The sequence below is a fragment of the Echinops telfairi genome, unplaced genomic scaffold (genome assembly GCF_000313985.2).
Source record: "Echinops telfairi isolate 266 unplaced genomic scaffold, ASM31398v2 ScPeMD7_9;HRSCAF=40, whole genome shotgun sequence".
Classification (NCBI taxonomy): Eukaryota; Metazoa; Chordata; class Mammalia; order Afrosoricida; family Tenrecidae; genus Echinops; species Echinops telfairi.
In genome coordinates, this window is record NW_022103906.1 from 74,724,591 (window position 1) to 74,742,594 (window position 18,004).

The 18,004-nt window shown below is 45.5% G+C and overlaps 1 protein-coding gene and 1 non-coding gene across 2 annotated transcripts in view; one reads left to right on the forward strand and one right to left on the reverse strand.

The window, feature by feature from the left end:
• The first annotated feature begins 12,381 nt into the window (after positions 1 to 12,381).
• LOC115868332 lies at positions 12,382 to 12,487 on the forward strand. The gene has a single exon (XR_004045514.1). It is a non-coding gene; the product is annotated as a U6 spliceosomal RNA (small nuclear RNA).
• Positions 12,488 to 14,620: 2,133 nt separating this feature from the next.
• DGUOK (deoxyguanosine kinase) overlaps positions 14,621 to 18,004 on the reverse strand; it is a 48,123-nt gene continuing 44,739 nt past the window's right edge. The window contains exon 7 of the mRNA XM_045286798.1: positions 14,621 to 17,523. Coding sequence (XP_045142733.1) covers positions 17,449 to 17,523 — 75 coding nt within the window. The 3' untranslated portion in view covers positions 14,621 to 17,448. The remainder of the gene's footprint in view (positions 17,524 to 18,004) is intronic.

Here is an 18,004-nt window from a genome sequence, read left to right on the forward strand (position 1 = left end):
TTAAAAGTGGAAAATTCTATGGAGCAGTTCTCCTGGGAAGCCTGGGGTCACCAGGGGTCGGAAATGACTTCTCAGCAACTCACAAAAACAACATTTGCATAGAGATTTCCCTTTTCAAAGCCTGTCCCCCTCCCCTCCCCACCACCACCACACACCCAGACACACACACATTCTCTTTCTAGCCACACAGAGGGGCGAATTCAGCAAATGTGCAAATGTTGTCTTGACTTCCTTTCAGTGACACCTTTATTCTCATTCTTACTGTCACCATTTAAAGCAGCTCTGGAGGTGTGATGGTTACACATTGAGCTGCTAACCTTTAGGGGCAGAAACCACCAGCTACTCCAAGAAGAGAAAATGGAGTTTTCTGCTCCCCTAAAGAGGTACGACGGCCTTGGAAGCTCAAAGGGGTGGTTCTGTTCTGTCTCAGAGCAACCTGGGGGTCGAATGGCCCTTTCACAGGGGTCGCCCGATTCATCACAGTAGTAAAATGACAGTGATGAAAGAGCAACAAAAATAATTTTAAGGTTGGGGGTCACCACCACATGAGGAACTGTATGAAAGGGTGGTGGCATGAGGAAGGTTGAGAACCACTGGCCCATGGGTGGGGCAGGACCGGGCAATTCCTTCTGTGGTGCAAAGAGGGTTGCTATGAGCCTGAGCCAACTCCACCGCACCCAACAACTGGGTAGCTATGAGTTGGAATCCACTGAATGCGAGTGAGTTTTTTGGAGTTTATCACCAATCAGCAGATAAGGGAACTGGAGTCTGAGAAGGAATTGTCCAAGGCCACTCACTATTCAGTGGCAGAACCAGGCCGACCGTACAGGCTCTCAGGCGCTGGCATCTTGCTCTTTGGGAGAGGAAGATCCCTGAGTAGATTGCTTTTGGACATACACACCAGCACTGGCTAGCGTGACCTGGATTAGGAAGGATATATATCTACACTAAGTTTTTTAATAGCTCAGCAAATACCTTCGTGTCTTAGAACGGTTTGTGCGACTGTACTTTGTAGGCATTTAAGCTGAATCAAGTAGACTGCGTGTCTTGCCAGGAGACTGCAAGGGTCCCCTTATAATGGGAGAGAGGTGAAATGATCCGGCCACTGTCCAAGCTAAGGGGACGTTGATGGATTCAGGGACCAAACCAGAAAACCAAACTCACTGCCATCGAGTCGATTCAACTCATAGCGACCCTATAGGACAGAGTAGAACTGCCTCTTTGGGTTTGCAAGGCTAGACATCTTGATGGGAGCAGAGAACCTCCTCTTTCTCCCACAGAATGGCTTTTGGGTTCAAACACCTGACGTTGTGGTTAGCAGTCCGATGTGTAACCCACCTGACCACCCACTACACCGCCCAAACCAAAATTGCTGCCCTGGAGCCAACACTGACTCCAGAGTGACCTTAGAGGCCAGGGTAGAACTGCCCCTGTGACTTCCCAAGACTGTAACTGTTGATGGGACTGGAAAGCCCATCTTTCTGCCAACCTTTCAGTTCCTGGTCAAGGAGCACAGATCCCTAAAGCTGCTACCTGGAAGTGATCCACCTACTTTTGGGGCCACTCATTTCACTGGTCAAAATAAGTCACCAGGGGGCAGGGAGAGGCAATCAATGCAGTCCTCCCATGCCTGGCAAGAGAACCTCTCCAGTTTGGTGACCGGCACTAAAAAGGAGAATCGTGACACCTTCTTCTCATGAGGCTCAAAGGTGCTGCCCCCTGACTATGGCCTGGTCACACCTGCTGCCCTGTCATTGGTTGTCCCTGCTGTCGGGTGTCACTGAGCTGACCTGATGCCCAACAGAACCAATCCCTGCCCGGCCCTCATAAATGAGGATAGATTTGAGCTTACTCAAATCGTCCCCTTCTTCCATCCCCCCACCCCACCCCCCCTCCATCCCTTGCTTCCTCTTACCACTTCACTGAGAAGTGTTCTTACAATATTTGAATTATGTGCAACCATGACAACCAGAGTTAAAATACATACAGTAATAAATGAGACCATCGTGTCTTACGTAAGGCAACTGGATGTAATGGTGTCAAGGTGCCCAGGGGGAGGCCTGGCATTGAGTGGGAGAGCACTGCCCAACCACCCAGCTGGGGACAGCTGTTCTCCAAATGCCTGCCTCCCTCATCTTCAGTCAGCCTGTAGTGCTGCATTGCCAGCGACTCTCCTAACCTGTCCTGACTGGTCCCCTCTCTTGCGCTCCCTGTCCTGCCCTGCTCTCCCCCCATCCAGCCTTCCTCTCTCTGGGGCATCTTTTCTCATGAGCAGGAATCACACAGTGTTTATTCAGACCTCCCACCCAGAGCCCTGAAATTGAGAAGATGTGTTACATGTCACTTGGGTTATCTTGGAACAGTTTGTGCGACGGTACTTTGTAGGCATTTAAGCTGAATCAGGGGAAGTTGTTCTACTTTTGTCATTCTGAGTGTAAAGGCATGCTGGTGGGCTGCAATCCTAAAGGTTAGCTGGTCAGACCCCAGCTGCTCTGCTTTCTACTCCCATAAAGAGTTACAGACTCAGAAACTCACACACATGGGCAGTTCGCCCTGTCCTATGAATTGGCATCAACTCTATGGCCATGGTTTGGGATTCCAGTATAAGAGGACTGGGTGGAGTCAATGGTGGAGTGCCCACCTACTATCCAAAAGGTTGGAAGCTTAAACCCCCTGAGAGGCATCTGGTAAGACAGACCTGATACTCTGCTTCTGAAAGGTCCCAGCTGAAAACCTCATGGAGCAGAGGTTCTCTGACCATCACGTGGGGTCGCCCTGAGTCAGAATCGCCTGAGGGCGGGGCTGTCAGCCTTACCACCTGCCCACATGGTCCCTGGGGGTGGAGCAGCAGACCTGGGCCCCGTAAGGACTGAGCAGCTCACTCGGCTGTATACCTGGTCTGGGGTGCAGGTGCAGGTGCAGGGGATAGAGAATAAGGGCACAGATGTACATTGGGAGAGGTGCTCTTACAAGCATCTGTACTGATGGGGTCTGAGTTAGAAGGTGTCACTGAGCATTTTTCCTGGAGACATATCCTGTCATCCCAATGAGGTTTATCTACTAAACCAAGGCAGAGGGTCCCCACCTTGTTGTCATTGTTCGGGATTATCCCAACGCCTGGTGATGTAGTGGTTATGCCTTAGGCTGCTAACTGCAAGGTTAGCAGTTTGAAACCACTAGCCACTCCCCAGGAGGAAGATGAAGCTTTCTACTCCCATAGTTAGTCTCGAAACCCACAGGGGCAGTTCTACCCTGTAGGAATCAACTATGACAGTGAGTCTGTTGTGATTTTGGTTTGGTTTTTGGTAACCTCGGATGTGACCAGAGCACAGCCACCTGGCACTCAGTCATCTCAAACCATAATAAAACGTGAAATCCAACATCTAGCCTGTCCTAGACCAGCTGATTATTTTCAGTAAATCTAAAGCCAAGTCACACAGAAACTAGGGTGTCAGAGGCAGAAAGAGGCGGTCACGGGGCAGGGTGGGGGTGGGGGCCTGAGATTGATGAATAAACACAACAGCCACTCAGGCAGGAATGCACAGGGGTGGGAACATGGTGGTGGCCTGCCCTGACCCCCATGGAGCCTCACAGATGCTGTAGGAAAAGGAGAGGGACAATGAGGGGGTCCTGGGGACACAACACCACAAAGGCCAGGAAGCAGTGCTTAGGTGTGTTCGGACCTGCTGACCACAGTAGAAATGACCCTTCTGTGGGTCTGTTTGTCCCTTAGTCTCTAAAACACAACAAGGAAGGAGTGCTAGGTGGCACAAATTATGAAACCCTCACTCAACTACTACCTGAAAGGTTCGGTGGTACCTGGAAAGACAGGCCTGGCCCTATGCTGCTGGCCAGTCTCAGCCTTGAAAACCCTCTGAAGCCCTCCACCCCCACCCCCTTCGCCCCCAGCTGTGAGAACCTTCTCTGGAGGCTGGCAGGTAAAATCCCTTCTGCAGCCTGCCAAAGGAACTGGCTACCCACTGCTTCCTGAGGGCATTCCTGGGGTGTGGGCACTCACATCAGCAATGAGGTAAAAGTTTAGGATTTAGGCTGCCACCAGCCTTAGCAAGTACGTATACAGGATGCTAAACTTGAACTCCAGGTAAACAAATGAGGCATACTTATACCAGAAGGTGGTTTGTTGTTTGCCATCAAACCCACTCTAACTCATAGAGACCCCCATATGGAGAGAACTGCTCCATGGGGCCCCAAGGTTGTAATCTTCATGGAAGCTGACGGCCACATCTACTCCCTCAAAGCAGCTGGTGGGTTTGAACAACCGACCTTGTTGTTAGCAGTCCTTACACTTCACTCATCGCCATCAATTTGCTTCCAATTCATAGCAACCGTATAGAACCCAGTAGACCTGAGTTTCCAAGGCTGTAAACATTTTTTTGTAATCATTTTATTGTGGGCTCATACAACTCTTACCACAATCCATCCATCCATCCCATTGTGTCAAGCACATTTGTTGCTGGCTGTAAATCTTGAAGGGGGCAGAAAGCCTCATCGATTTCCCTAGGAACAGCTGGGGGTTTCAAACTGCTGACCTTGTGGTTGGTAACCCAACACATAACCCACTGCACCACCACCGGGGCTCCTTACATTGAACTCAAACTCAAACCAAGCTCACTATTGAGGCAATCTGCCTCATAACAACCCTACCCAGCAGAGTAAAACTGCCCTGTGTCTGAGCTGTGAATCTTTAGGAGTTGAGAGCTTCATCTGATGGTTTTGAACTGCTGACTTAGGGGTTAGCAGACAACACATAACTACTCAACTATCAGGGCTCGCTAGACATCCTAAATTCTCTGAGGACCATAGTCTGTCCTCAAGGTATGGGACCAGGGAAGGTTTGGATTGAAAGAAAAGCCATCCCCTGGTGCTGGAAGAACCCAGTGGCACCAGCCCAAGAGCCACCCTGGTTTTAAATACTCCTACAATCAGAATTGTGCTTTTTTTCCGTTTGAGGGTGGGGCAGTCTTTTGTGAGAAGCTGTGCCATTTTGTTTGCTTTGTAACATGTTTTGCTTTTACAAAACGGGGAACTACTTTTACACTATTGTGTATTGGGTGGAGTAGCTTAAGGAAGGAATTACTATCCAAGTGTTGTGGTTTTGATATTTCCAAATCAGGGGTCCTATAAGAGATACAGGGTTTCCTTTGTCCAGACCAACAAAGTCCTACTTACTCAAGCTAACATTGCTCCTACGTAGAGCCAACCCAAACACTCAGTGACTCTGTGGGACAGGGTAGACCCCCTAGGAGTTTCCGAGACTGTAGCTTTTCACAGGAGTAGAAACCCCATCTTTTTCCCTTGGAATGGCTGGTGGTTTCAAAAGGATATGTGTTTACTGATAAAAAACAAACTGCTATTTATCTGATCAGGAGCGCTGGTGGCAGAGTGAGTTACGCTTTGGACTGCTAACTTCAAGGTTAGTGGTTCAAACCCACCAGCCGCTTGAGAAAGATGATGCTATCTGGTCCCCTAAAGATGTACAGCCTCTACTTTGCTCTATAGGGTCACTATGAGTCAGAATTGATTCAGTGGCAGTGGGTTGAGATTTTTGTTTTCTGACCCAGGGATCACAAGTGTTTCTAAGCATAAACTCAATAAATCCCTCAACATGGAAGAAACACACCAGCTGAATGATCCAAGGATTGTAAATAATAAAATCCAAATCTAAAGGAGGGAATGGTATCAGAGCTTAAAATTATGAAAATCTGGTTTGTAGAAAACTATGGATCACAGTGGAAGCCCAAAATCCATTTGCAGGGTTCACACATGGATTAAGCCTCAGGAGAATCCCCTCCGACCATAATAGAGGGATGTGAACAGATTTGTAAAGTTGATTGTGACACACAGTGTAGTTAGGTTAAAATGTAATCTCTTATCACCTGATCTCTTTTGATCAATTTTAAAGTTGTTTCAGTTAAAAAAAGTAAAGGGGTAATACGTATGAATTAAGCCTCTGGCCATAAACCAGGACTATGTGCAGCCTTGCTGTTGTGCAGAATGCACTGGGGAGAGGATTACTGCAGATGCAGATAGACTAAAACTTAACACCTGATCATTTGACCTCTCTTTGACCCATTTAAAATTTGTTCTAGCTTTTAATATTTTCTGCTTTCTTTTCAATGGAGGTTTTTCTCTGCTTTACTTTGTTATTGCCATGAGGTTTTCTTTTATAATGTTTTTCTGTATATGAAATCCAGGATAGATAAATCCTTAGAGATAGTAATTGGATTAATGGTTCCTTGGGGGTATGGCAAGGTAGGTTGGGAGAAATGGGGAGCTAATAACAAGTACAAGAACAAAGCAAAAAAAAAAAAAGAACAAAGCAAATGTTCTAAAATGGATGGTGGTGATGACTGTACTCTTTTTAATATAATTGGACTATTGAATTGTATGATTTGTGAACTATATGCCAATAAAACTTTATAAAAAATAAAACCTCTTATATGTCAACAAACCAAGGGGAAATATTTACCAAACGTATGGAAAGGAAAAGATAATCAATGTTGTAGTTATAAACAAATGAAAAGATATAATAAAAGTTAATGGTCAGAAAACAAAAAATAAATTATTTTATTTTTAGACAAATCTTTCATCTCTATCACATTATCATTAAAAGCACGTCTTTCCATTTTTTGCTTTTACAAATTGTTATTTTATTAACAACACCTAACGATAGGCATCTAATTCCCTACATCATAGGGGTGATGAATCGAGGTGCCTGAATCACTCTTGCACACTGAGGGCTTTCTGTTTCTTTATGGAAGAAGTGAGCATTCTGTTGTGCAGTTCGTGATCACTAAAGTTAGGAATATGGATCTAGCAGTTTCAACCCAAAGAAATATGCATGGTATCTTCTAGGATGGACTCACACATGCTCATGAGTAACATGTCTTTCCTGAATCTGCACACTTAGTTCTCATATCAAGATAAACCTGCATTAATTTCTCAGATGCCGTCCTGCATTCTTCACCAGGTACATCCATATTTGTTAAGTCTACTTGAAGGAATTTCATGTACTCTCACCCCTTTTCATACAAGGTTCCAGTGTGTCAATAATGCTGTAGTTTGTGGTTGTATGACATTGATCTCTGCCTCTCAATGTTTTTGAAGTATTTCCGCTATTTCTTTCTTTCTTTCTTTCTAATGCTTTCCTGATGGTGAAATGCTTGGTAAACAGTATTTGACAGTATATTCTTTTTGTGTACGTTTTTAAAAAGAATCTAAACCTTGTCTTAAGTTGTGCAAATGACAGGTAGAGACCTGTGCATGTTTTTCAATTTACTTCTGAATCTTTGAGAGCTTAACTCTCCTCATAAGAATGCTGTATTACTCTGCCTTGTCGACATAAACACTCCATGTTTGTATTTTGTTGGTGATGCTTTCAGCTCCTCTTCTGGTAGCTCCTTTTCGTGCCTGGTCTTCAGCGATGTTTTCTAAGGCATCTAGAACCCTGGTGTCTAATTCTAGGGTTGTCCTTGCTTCTACAGTGTAATTCTCAATGTGTATCAGGGAGACATTTTATTAGTTGATCGTTGCCTAAATATGTCTAATAACAACTCATCATTGAGATGAAAATTATGTACAGTAACAAAACAACAGAAAAAGGTATCAACGGCTTCCAACAGTCTACTTGTATCCTATGAGATTAAGTGAATGCATAGCATATGGTATGAAAATGGCATATTTATTACATTCTAAACATTTTCTGCTACATGTCTATATAAGGCCCTGACGTATTGGCTGCATTGTTATGGGACTGGTGTCTGCACTTAGAAAAATTAATTTTACAAACCATGCAATGGTGTGGTTTGCAATTTTTTCACCAGTATGACTTTCTAAGATGGTAAATGGTAAATGTCATAGATCACTCAACACATTTTCCATCTGTTACAGCTACATACGTGTCTTAAAACAACACTCAACTGATCTGTTTGAGAAAAAGATCGAGTAAAATCTACAGGCAAACTGAAATATCGAGCTATATGTGTGTCACTGAAATTAGTTGATTGAATTTTATCATTTAAGTCTATTAATTCTCCACACATTGTTTGACACATATACAATGGGTTGCTGCTTCTTGGGCGATTAAATTTTGAGATGTAGCCTGCTGACAATGGATCACACTGAGCAACAAGTTCAAACCATCCAGATTTCTACTTTGTGAGGACTTCATTTATTCCTTCCAAAAAAGCTTGATCATGTTCAGCATTTGTTATATGACACCAAGAATACATTCCAAAACAGCTTTCCAATACTGATAGTTTTCATAATTTGGTTTTCCAGTTTATAAGTTAAGCCAAAACCATGTCTTTGGTTGAACATAACAACATACAATCTTTGAATTGAACTGTTTTCATGTTTATAGATCACATTCCGGTTACACCGCTAGCTAAATCCATCAATAGCAAATCAATAAATGATTTAGGAAACTGGATGATATGCTCAGTAAATCTTCACATTATTCACAGTAAAAAAATATGTTTAAAAAAAGAATTGAATGATTTAGTACTGCATAGTTTGCAAACAAAACAATATACAGAACCAACTGATGGAGAATACCATAACCACCCCCTCTGATGATTTTTTTTTCTCACTATTTGTTTTACAGCCAAGCAATATATTCTGGCTACAGAATCTGGGTTGACTACTCTTGAAGTGCAGTAAATTATTTAATATGGGTCTCCCAGCCTCAGTCTTTGATGGGGCTGGGTAGGAGGTGGGGGAAAGATACTGATTGGATGATATGATTCAGCAGCAAGTGATGATTAATCGGTTAATTGGGATTGCCAATTGTGATGACTGGTGTGGCAGTTACATGGTGTGACTGTCAACTTGCTAAGGAGTGGAGTCTAGCTTGTCAATCAGGTCATAGCCAATGAGGCCTCTGTGTGGGCATGGCCTTCTCCTGAGGATTCTGGGAACTCCCGTCTTCCTCCCTGGAGGCAGGACACACAACTTTCTGCTTCATATTCCTGCTGACAAGCCACATGGAGACACACTGATGAAGCCAGAGCCCGGTAGCTAGAGTTGCTACGGGGATACCCATGCAAGCTGAACGGGGATAGTTTAATGGGGATACTGAGATGCTTCCACCACCACTGGATATACAAGACTTTCCACTCACTAGCATGTGATCTTCCTGCATTTGACATTATTACATGGCTGCATGAGTCTAAAGAGGAATTTATAAACTAGTATCGGACATATGGGCTAATATCGGACTTATGTACTGGATCTGGACTGGGCTGTTTCTTAACATAAAATTGTTCTTTGATATTAAGTTCTGTCTTACACAGGAGTGTCAATGAATTTGTTTCTATAGTCAACCCAGACTAACACAGCTGGGTATAAAATGAGCTATCATGGAAGCAAGAGAGGAGTGGCTATCCCTACTAGCAGAAGAGAAGAGCTAAGAGTGGAACTTATTTGCTCAAAGGGTAGAAAACTGTAACACCAGAGAGGCAGCAACAGGATTCCTGACCCACAGACTAAGTGACATTGACTGCCTCTTGACACTTACTTGAGGGAACTATGTTTACTGAGCCAGGGAACTGGATAATGGCATAGCGTGTCCTTTGGGCATTTACTGGCAGTCCTTAAAAGGGCTTTGTAACATTGCCCAAGCAGGACAGGCACCAAGAGGCCATGCAGCTGAGAGGCCAAAGATTAGAGAGACGCCTGCCTGTAACATGGCTGAGAAGAGGGTGCCTTGTCCAAATTCTACACTGTGCATTTTTAAATGGTTAACTTCCTTAATAAACCCCATACCCATGAACATTGATTCTGAGTTCTATGTGGCCATTATAATCGGTTATCAAACCCAGCTGAAAATGGAGCGTGTGGTGGGAGGGATCTGTGGTGTCAGCAGGTTGGAAGATGGAGGCATGTCTGACCATAGCCTCACAGGAATCAGCTTTGGGGGATGAGGATATAGTTTGATTCTCCTTCTTCCTTGTGAAACTGAGGTCAGAGGCCGCCCACACACCATTCTTTTTTAACAGTTGTCAGAAATGGAATGCCTTGTGATGACTTCAGACTCATTAGAAACATAGGGTTTTGTAAGAGAGAACAAAAGAGCAAGGGAAGTAAAACGTGATTCTTTAATGGTAACTTTGATTACTGTTACTTGTAATGGCTCAATGAATGGAATGACACGCTACATCTGAGGGGAGAAACCTGCTCTGGAGTCACCTGTAGCAAAAGCCAGGCGGGTTAAGCATTGGATGATTGATAGGGGCGGGTTAAGCACTGGATGATTGATAAGGGGCAGTGCCTACTGGATCTCCCTTGCCACATGCCCACAACCATAAGCTGCACATAAACATGCAAGTGGAGGGTAGAGAAAATTAAAATTGTTTTTTTGGTTTTGTTTTTGTTTTAAAAGGGTTTAGGGTTAGGAGTTTATCTGACTGTGCCACAGATATTAGATATTCTATCTGGTATTGTAAAATAGGCCTACATGTTTGATGGAAATCAATATGGCTATGATTACAGAAAGCTTCTAAGTGAACCTCCATCCCATATTTATTGGATATGCTAAAAGGGGTTACAATTTACCCAAAGGAACAGGCTTTCTTATAAGCCGGCAGCTTGAGTACAGAGTCATGGCTTTGGTTTAGAAAACCTAAGAGCCACCCAGGACCTTCCGTCAGTATATCTGCATTTGAAAAGGCATCCAAACCCAGCCGGAATGGCTGAGGATTCAGGAGATTTATATTTTTAAAGACCTAGAGGGGGGGGGAGGGAAGGTGACTGTTTGACATTTTGAATTTCAAGCAATCAGGTTGCCTTGGATGAATCCAGACAGAAACAGGAAAAGCAAAATCACTCTTGTGAGATCGAAAGTTAAAGGAAACCAGTGAGCAGTTTTGTATGCTCGATGTGGTGACCACCTGGGTCCCCTTTTTGAGTGAAGTGGAGAAGCGGCAGCAATGACGAGATGGGCTGAGTTTGGAGAGGTTCTGTTGGCAACCATTGACCTGGTCCACAGAGGCTAGAGATTCTAAAAAAGAGGAAGGAAAGGTTGGCTGGTCTGAAGTTTATGGAGTTGTGTGGATTCCTGAGCCTACAGGCACTGACCTACCCTAGGAGGCTAGAGATAAGTGAGAGACTGAGAGAATGGGTCAGCTTCTCAGAAGTCTGGGGAGGGTGTGTGGTGTGGGGTGTGTGTGTGTTTGTGTGGAATGTGTGTGTGTGTGTGTGTGCTCCCCAGCTTGCAGCTGATACTCATCTGACCTAGTTTGGATGGCTAAGGCCAAGTTGGCAAGGACCCAACCAAATGAAATGAGAAAGATGTTTGACACCTTGAGCTAGTGTAAATTGCTGCATTTTGATGGATTGCTCTGAACTTCACTTGACTTGCGAATGCAGATGCTCCAGATGTCAAAATAGAAGATTTAAAAATGCTTGGGTTGTTAAGGATGGACAGTTTAAAAATTGGATATCAAAACTGGCTTACAAGCATCATGAGTGGCGCTCACAGTAAAACGATCCCAAAGGGACTATGTTAACCTTTCCTGTGTGAAGGGGACAATGGCTTGAAGAACGAGGGGTCGTGGTGGCCGGGCAGGGCCCTGCATTATATCTGGCTAGTCTAGCCATAGTCTTTGTAACTCCCACCCAACAACTTCAATTCGTAAGTCAGGGCAAGAGAAGTGGGAGAGGGGAAGACACTGATGGGATTCTGTGAGTGGTTTTTAACAGGATTAATGGCAAGTGCCATCCTCCTAGACATACAAAGAGCCCTCTGAGAACCAGGAGCAGCACGGCACCAACTGACCGAGGCAAGGAAGGTGCTGCGAGGAGCAGCAGTGTTAAAGGCAACAGAGGTGGGCACAATGTCATCCCAAATTGTGCAGTGACAGCAGTAATCTACAAGTGCATGCACCTATGGTGGGAAGACAGAGGAAGGAGCTACAAGGCGAGGCTGGCTTGTCCCCCAAAAGCACCAGGCAACCCTGGACATCTAAGACCTTGGCCCAAGGCTTCCCTGGTCTGCGTGGCGGGGAGCCCCCTGAATTCTAGGTACCAGCTAAATACCTCTGTTTCCGAGGAGAAAGAAGCACCAGGAATGTGTTTTTCTTCCTGAAAAGTGTTTTCTTCACCTTACCATTTGTCTTATGGAGAAAACAGCACAGAAAAAGATTGATGAGATGTCATCAAATTTGACTGCACTTGCCCTAATAAGAACATCCTCTTTAAAGCCAGCCACCAGGACTACCAAGAACCATCCTAGTAATGTCTCCATTATCAGCCTGTCTTGAGAAATCTTAAATAATGTTCCACACTCAATAGCGATTCAGAAACATACACTAGTAAATCTCGGAGTGGTGGGATTTAAGCTCTCTGAAGTGGGACATGTCCGTGCTCGCTTCGGCAGCACATATACTAAAATTGGAACATACAGAGAAGATTAGCATGGCCCCTGCGCAAGGATGACACGCAAATTCGTGAAGTGGGACATGTCCTAGCTAACAAGGACTTACCTGGTACATCAGTTCAAGGGAAATCCACTGAAAAACTTTCATAATATAACAGCAGTGGAGGTATTCATTAAAGACTCTTTAAAAGCAAAAAAATAGAAGAATGAGACTACATCCATGGCTGTATATGTTTGACAGGACATTTCTACACATGTATTTACATGTGATATAAATCTACCTATGAATATAGTAGAGCATACAGGACAACGTTATGAAAACTTCTTAGCTATAACCAACCTCCTTGAGGGTAATGAGTCTGTGGACCTTAGTTGCCAGTGAGTGGCCACCTCAAGTGTAATGGTGTAACCTTTGGTCTCCCCAAAGATGCAAGTAAATCATTAGTCCAAAGTACTAATGGGCCACCTGAGCCCCAGCCTTCAAGATCCTGTGGCCAGAAGAACTAGATGGTACCCAGCTACCACTGTGGACCACTTCGGAAAGGGATCACAAGGGATAGAGTGGGAGAAAAAAGTGGGACAAAATTCAAAAGAGACCAAATGGTTGAACCCCTGAGACACCCTTAACACCTTTCAGGTTTGGAACTGAACTCACCCCTGTGACTCAACTTTCAAAAGATGAACTAGCCTAGAAGGTGAATGAACAACATCATCAGGGAGTTAAGCATTCCTCAGAACCATCAGCCAGGCCAGAGGCGATCAAAGGGCCACTTAAAGCTCAGAAGGCAGGGAGGGATATGAAAAAAATACATTGGCTGTACGAGCCCCCAGTAAAGTTTTAAAAAAATATGAGTTTTTATCTAAATATTCACTTAATTTGTTTTGTTGAAGACTCATCTAATTTCCTTACACAGAGATATGTAATCATTCTGGTAAAACATAAATGTAATATTATAATACCCTTTGTTTTCCTGGAAGACATGCTTTGACACATGCTTGTTGCAATGTTGAGAGCAGGCCTTCCAGGAGAGGGTAAAGGGGCAAGTGCTGGGTAATGGGAAGCACACAGGAATGTGTTCTCATTGGCACCTGGGTACACAGATAACTCAACAATTATCTTTGATCAATGAATTTCCTTGGCAACCCTGGGAACCCGTGCAAATGAGCAGGTTTGTTCCTAGACCCTGCCAGCCCTGTAATGCGGGATACATTTGACTTGAAGATCCTGTAGGCAGGGTGCTGTGTGTCCAATTTGGATGCGTGGGGCAGTCCTAGCCAGAGGACTCCTGGGCAATGGACAACAGCCACAGGTCTCCCTGCGTTCAGACAACATGGTCATTCTCACCTCCAGGGGCCAAATACTTGCCCTCATAAAAAAAACATGCCTTGCGCTTTTTACCAAACCTCCAGGTTGTCTCTTTCCAAACAGATGATCTGATCTATATCATCTCCTGGGGCGGTTTTTCAGCCTTTGTTTTAAATGTCTTGAGAATTCCTCTATGCCTAAGATGGTTTTTTTTTCCTGAGTAGTTATCAGTCAGGGAAGTCATGCTTCATCCTTTAAAGGGGCATTTGAAAAAATAAATAAATAAAGCGGCGTTTAGACTGTAGAAAACCGCCAAAGAGATCTTTCAGAACCCAACCTGGTGATTCATTGGTGTTCAAACGTAGGAAACACTTTACTTTTTAAAGAGCTCACTTGCAGCGTGCATGTGCATGCCTGTCTTGTACACAGAAGCTCCACGGGTTCTTGTTCAATGGGGAGCAGAGCCAGCTCTCTGCTGAAGCTCAACTGGTTCCACAGGGGGCTCTGACCAGGTTTCTGAGCAGCCAGCCAACAGAGGTCAGAAAGTGGAGCTCTTAGGCCAGTTAAAACCTCAGTCCCTTTCTGGGTAGCTATGCTCTATTTGACCACGGGGAAGCTGTTACAGGTCTTTTGCTCTTATTAAGGCTAATACTCAAAACAAAGGACACATCGCATTGGGTAAATCTGTTGCAAGGATGTTACTTTGGAGGACCACGGTGAACCTGACCATGGTACTTTCCATCACCTCAGAGACATGTGAAAGTTGGACACTGAGTAAGGAACACTGAAGGAGGATTGATGGATTTGAATTATGGTGAGATGGCAAAGAATCTTGACAGTACAATGGACTGCCAAAAGAACAAACAAGTCTGTCTTGGAAGAAGTACAGCCAGAGTGCTCCTTAGAGGCAAGCATGGTGAGACTTCATCTCATGTAATTTGGACATGTCAGGAGAGACCAGTCCCTGGAGAAGGACATCAAGGTTGGTAAACTAGAAGAGCTGCGAAAAAGAGAAAGACCGTGGACACAGTGCTTGCAACAATGGGCTCAAACCTAAGAACAAAGTGTTTTGTTGTACATTAGGTTGCGATGAGTCCTAACCCACTCTTACAACAAGGCTAAATCTGGGTCTACTTTCCTAAAACCAAAAGCCAAGCCCCCTGCCCATGCCAGTTCTGAGTCACCGGATTTCTTTCCCAAGCTACATTGGTACAGGAGCAGGCAGCTTCCTCTTTCTCTGGTGGAGCAGCTGGTAGGTTTGAATCGCCAGCCTTGCCCAATGTGCCGCCACAGCTCCAGTAATCAGTGCCATTGGTCAATCTTAACACCTGGAACGATCTTTCCCAATCCAAGGAAGGTGCCTGAGCCTTTTTCACACAAGGATTCCGAGGCACTGACAATTAGCCCAGACTTAAATTAGCTGAGCTGCTCACATCTAGAGTTTGATAGACTGGAGATAGGCTAGGTGGCTCACAGTCCAGGCCAGCTAGCACCCACTGACAAGAGTCAGGTACCTGGGCTTTCCCACTGGACTTGGCTGTCATCCAGTGACCTTGGGAAAGCATTTCCCCAGATCCTCCAAGTGGTAATTGACTTTCTTATCTATAAAATGATCTAGCACCTTCAAAGTCAGTGGCTTCTGAGAACAATGAGGCTGGGGAGGGGGAAAGACTGCTAGCTTAAGGCTCCAGTCTGCCTGCTCCAGGCAGTGAGGAGGGAGGTCCAGCTCCGGGAAAGGAGACTTTGAGGGCAACAGAAGCTTGACTGAGCCGAGAAAAAGTTCCTGCTTGGAAGGAGAAAAAAAGCAGCTCTCAACTGCTCTTGGCAATGGAAGCCTCCCCAGGAAGGGAACACATAGGTCATTTGAGGTCAAGTTTAGGGCTCCCTGCCAGCCACCAGGCAGGAAGGAAACTGCCTGGAATGCGGGGTCTGCTCCCCCAGCTCTCTGCCAGGCTCCCTGGCTGCCCAGGACCCCTTGGAGGCACCTTCTAGATGCAGCCATTCTGGCCTGGCCTCATGCAGAAGAGAAGCAGTTAAGAACAGTAAGAAACGGAGGGTGGCTGGAGAAGGTGGCCAAGGAGGACGAAGCAGCGGCTTCTTCTCTGACGGCTAAGCCCCCTCCATGAGGACCATCAAGCCTAGCTGAGATTGTCCTATAAATAGCCTATATTTGAAGACTCTTAATAATGACTTAGTACTCCTGGATGTACACACATCCGGGTCAGAGTTTTCAGGTTTGCATTCTTGGCCTGTGAGCCAAAAACTTTCTGAGAAATCTAACACTGATGATGAGCCTCCATCTAAACCACCAGCACCGACCACACGTCACTCAACATCTACAACATGTGGAAGGATGACCTTAAGAGAAAAAGAAATGGACAAAACTGGAGCCGAGTTTGTTGCTCACGATGATCCCATCGATGACCGGAGTAAAGCAGAGCCATCAGAAAAGAAAAGGAGCAGAGAAGATTGTTCATCCAGCCTGTCCTATCCAGACAGGCCTGCGGAGACAACATGCATGAAGGGCTGTCTTGTCTTTTCCTCACAGAAAGGAGGGCCCTGGACACTGGAAAACATCGCTCCACGGCTTTCTTTCCCCAAGACACACAGGGTACCTGCCTTTTGAATTAGTGTCTGAAACCAAAGGCATTTGGCGTGTAGTCAGAGCTGATTTCTGATCCTACACTGGAAAACTGTCCTGATGCCATCTTGCCAGGGAGCCCTGGTGGTTTCTCACTGGGCCGTCTGTGATCAGCAGGGTTAGCAGCTGCTCCCTGGGAGAAAGACAGGGCTTTCTACTCCTGGAAAGCTACAGTTGTGGATACGTGCAGGGCCAATTCTACCCTGTCCCACAGGGCTGCTACAAATCAGTGAGCTTGAGCTTTAATGCCAATCAAAGAACTGACACCGACCTAACTGCCAAGGTGAAACACCTTGAGAGGGAATCAATCTGGGAAGGCAAGGAGAAGTAGGAAGATAGATTGATTGAAGCAGACAAAAAATAAGGAAGACTGGGCTTATGGGAATCTTTGTTAGAGCTAAAGACTGGTAGATAGAAGGAAGCTATCCACCTTTTGTCCACAAGGAAAAGCTACTGTGAACATTGAGTTTGTCTGTGGAAGGGCCAACCCTCACTTGGTGTATCCACTGTACGTGCTGTATTGTTCTTCAGACATAGCTTTGCTGGGGTGTCAGCTCATTTCCCACATCTCTCTTCTTTTTCCCACGTATGCCGAATAAAATTTTGTTTCCCTCATTGTTATAGCCTTGTGGTCATGTTCCCCTGGGACACTTGGCTCAGGTGTTTTCTCCAAAGCCAACATGGCTACAACTCTTATTCCCAAAATTCTACTATCATTTCATGCCCAGCTTGGATGCCATTTGAGCCAAGACACTTTGTTGGTGGGTAGGCAGCCCTCTGACAGTCCGTTAGCCTTGCACGACACTGAGGGGCAAGTTCTCACCCCCTCTGGCCTCTCACATCAGGCATTGTCCTTCCTTGGCCCATGGAGCTCACCTGCCCAGAGTGTCCTGCCCTCTCTGCCACCCCAGATATTCGCCGCACCCTTCAAGGCTCAGCTGAACTGTAATTGTCCTTCCCAGAGCAGGCTGCCACTACTCTGTACCCAGAAGATGGCCTGTATGGCCTCTTATCCTCACACCATCAACACCAGCTGCTGTGGAGCCAACACTGACTGAAGGCACGTGTGTGCTCGCTCACATACAACTGAGCTCCAGAAGGTGGTCAGTGGCTGATTTTTTGACAGCGGTTCACCAGGCCTTTCTTGTGTGGGGCCTCTGGGCTGGGTGGACTCCGACCCTGCAGAGTAAAAGTACAAAGTCACTTTTGCATTCAGACATAAGTGAAAGGGGCATTCAGGGGACGCTTAGGGAAGTGGTCCAAGTTGTTGTGTTGGGCTAACCGCATGGTCAGCAGTGGCAACCCACCACCTGCTCCTCAGAATGACAAGGGTTTCTATTCCGGTAAAGAGGCACAGTCCTGAGAAATCCACAGGGACAGTTCTCCCTGGAGTTGCCATCTCTGGGGTGGTGATGAGTCAAAAGTGACTCGATGGCAGTGAGTTTGTTTTTTTGCTTGTTTAATTTTTCCATTTCTATCATAATATTCAGTGGTTGCTCACTGCTATATGCCAGACACTGGGGATACAAAAATGGCTAAGACTTATTCTGGGCTCTAACCAGCAACCCGAGTTAGCAGCTGAAGGCAAAGTTACAACCTAAGTTGCACCCCCCAGGCACCATTATCATCAGCTCCCTCCCTGACTTAAGGGTTCTGGGCC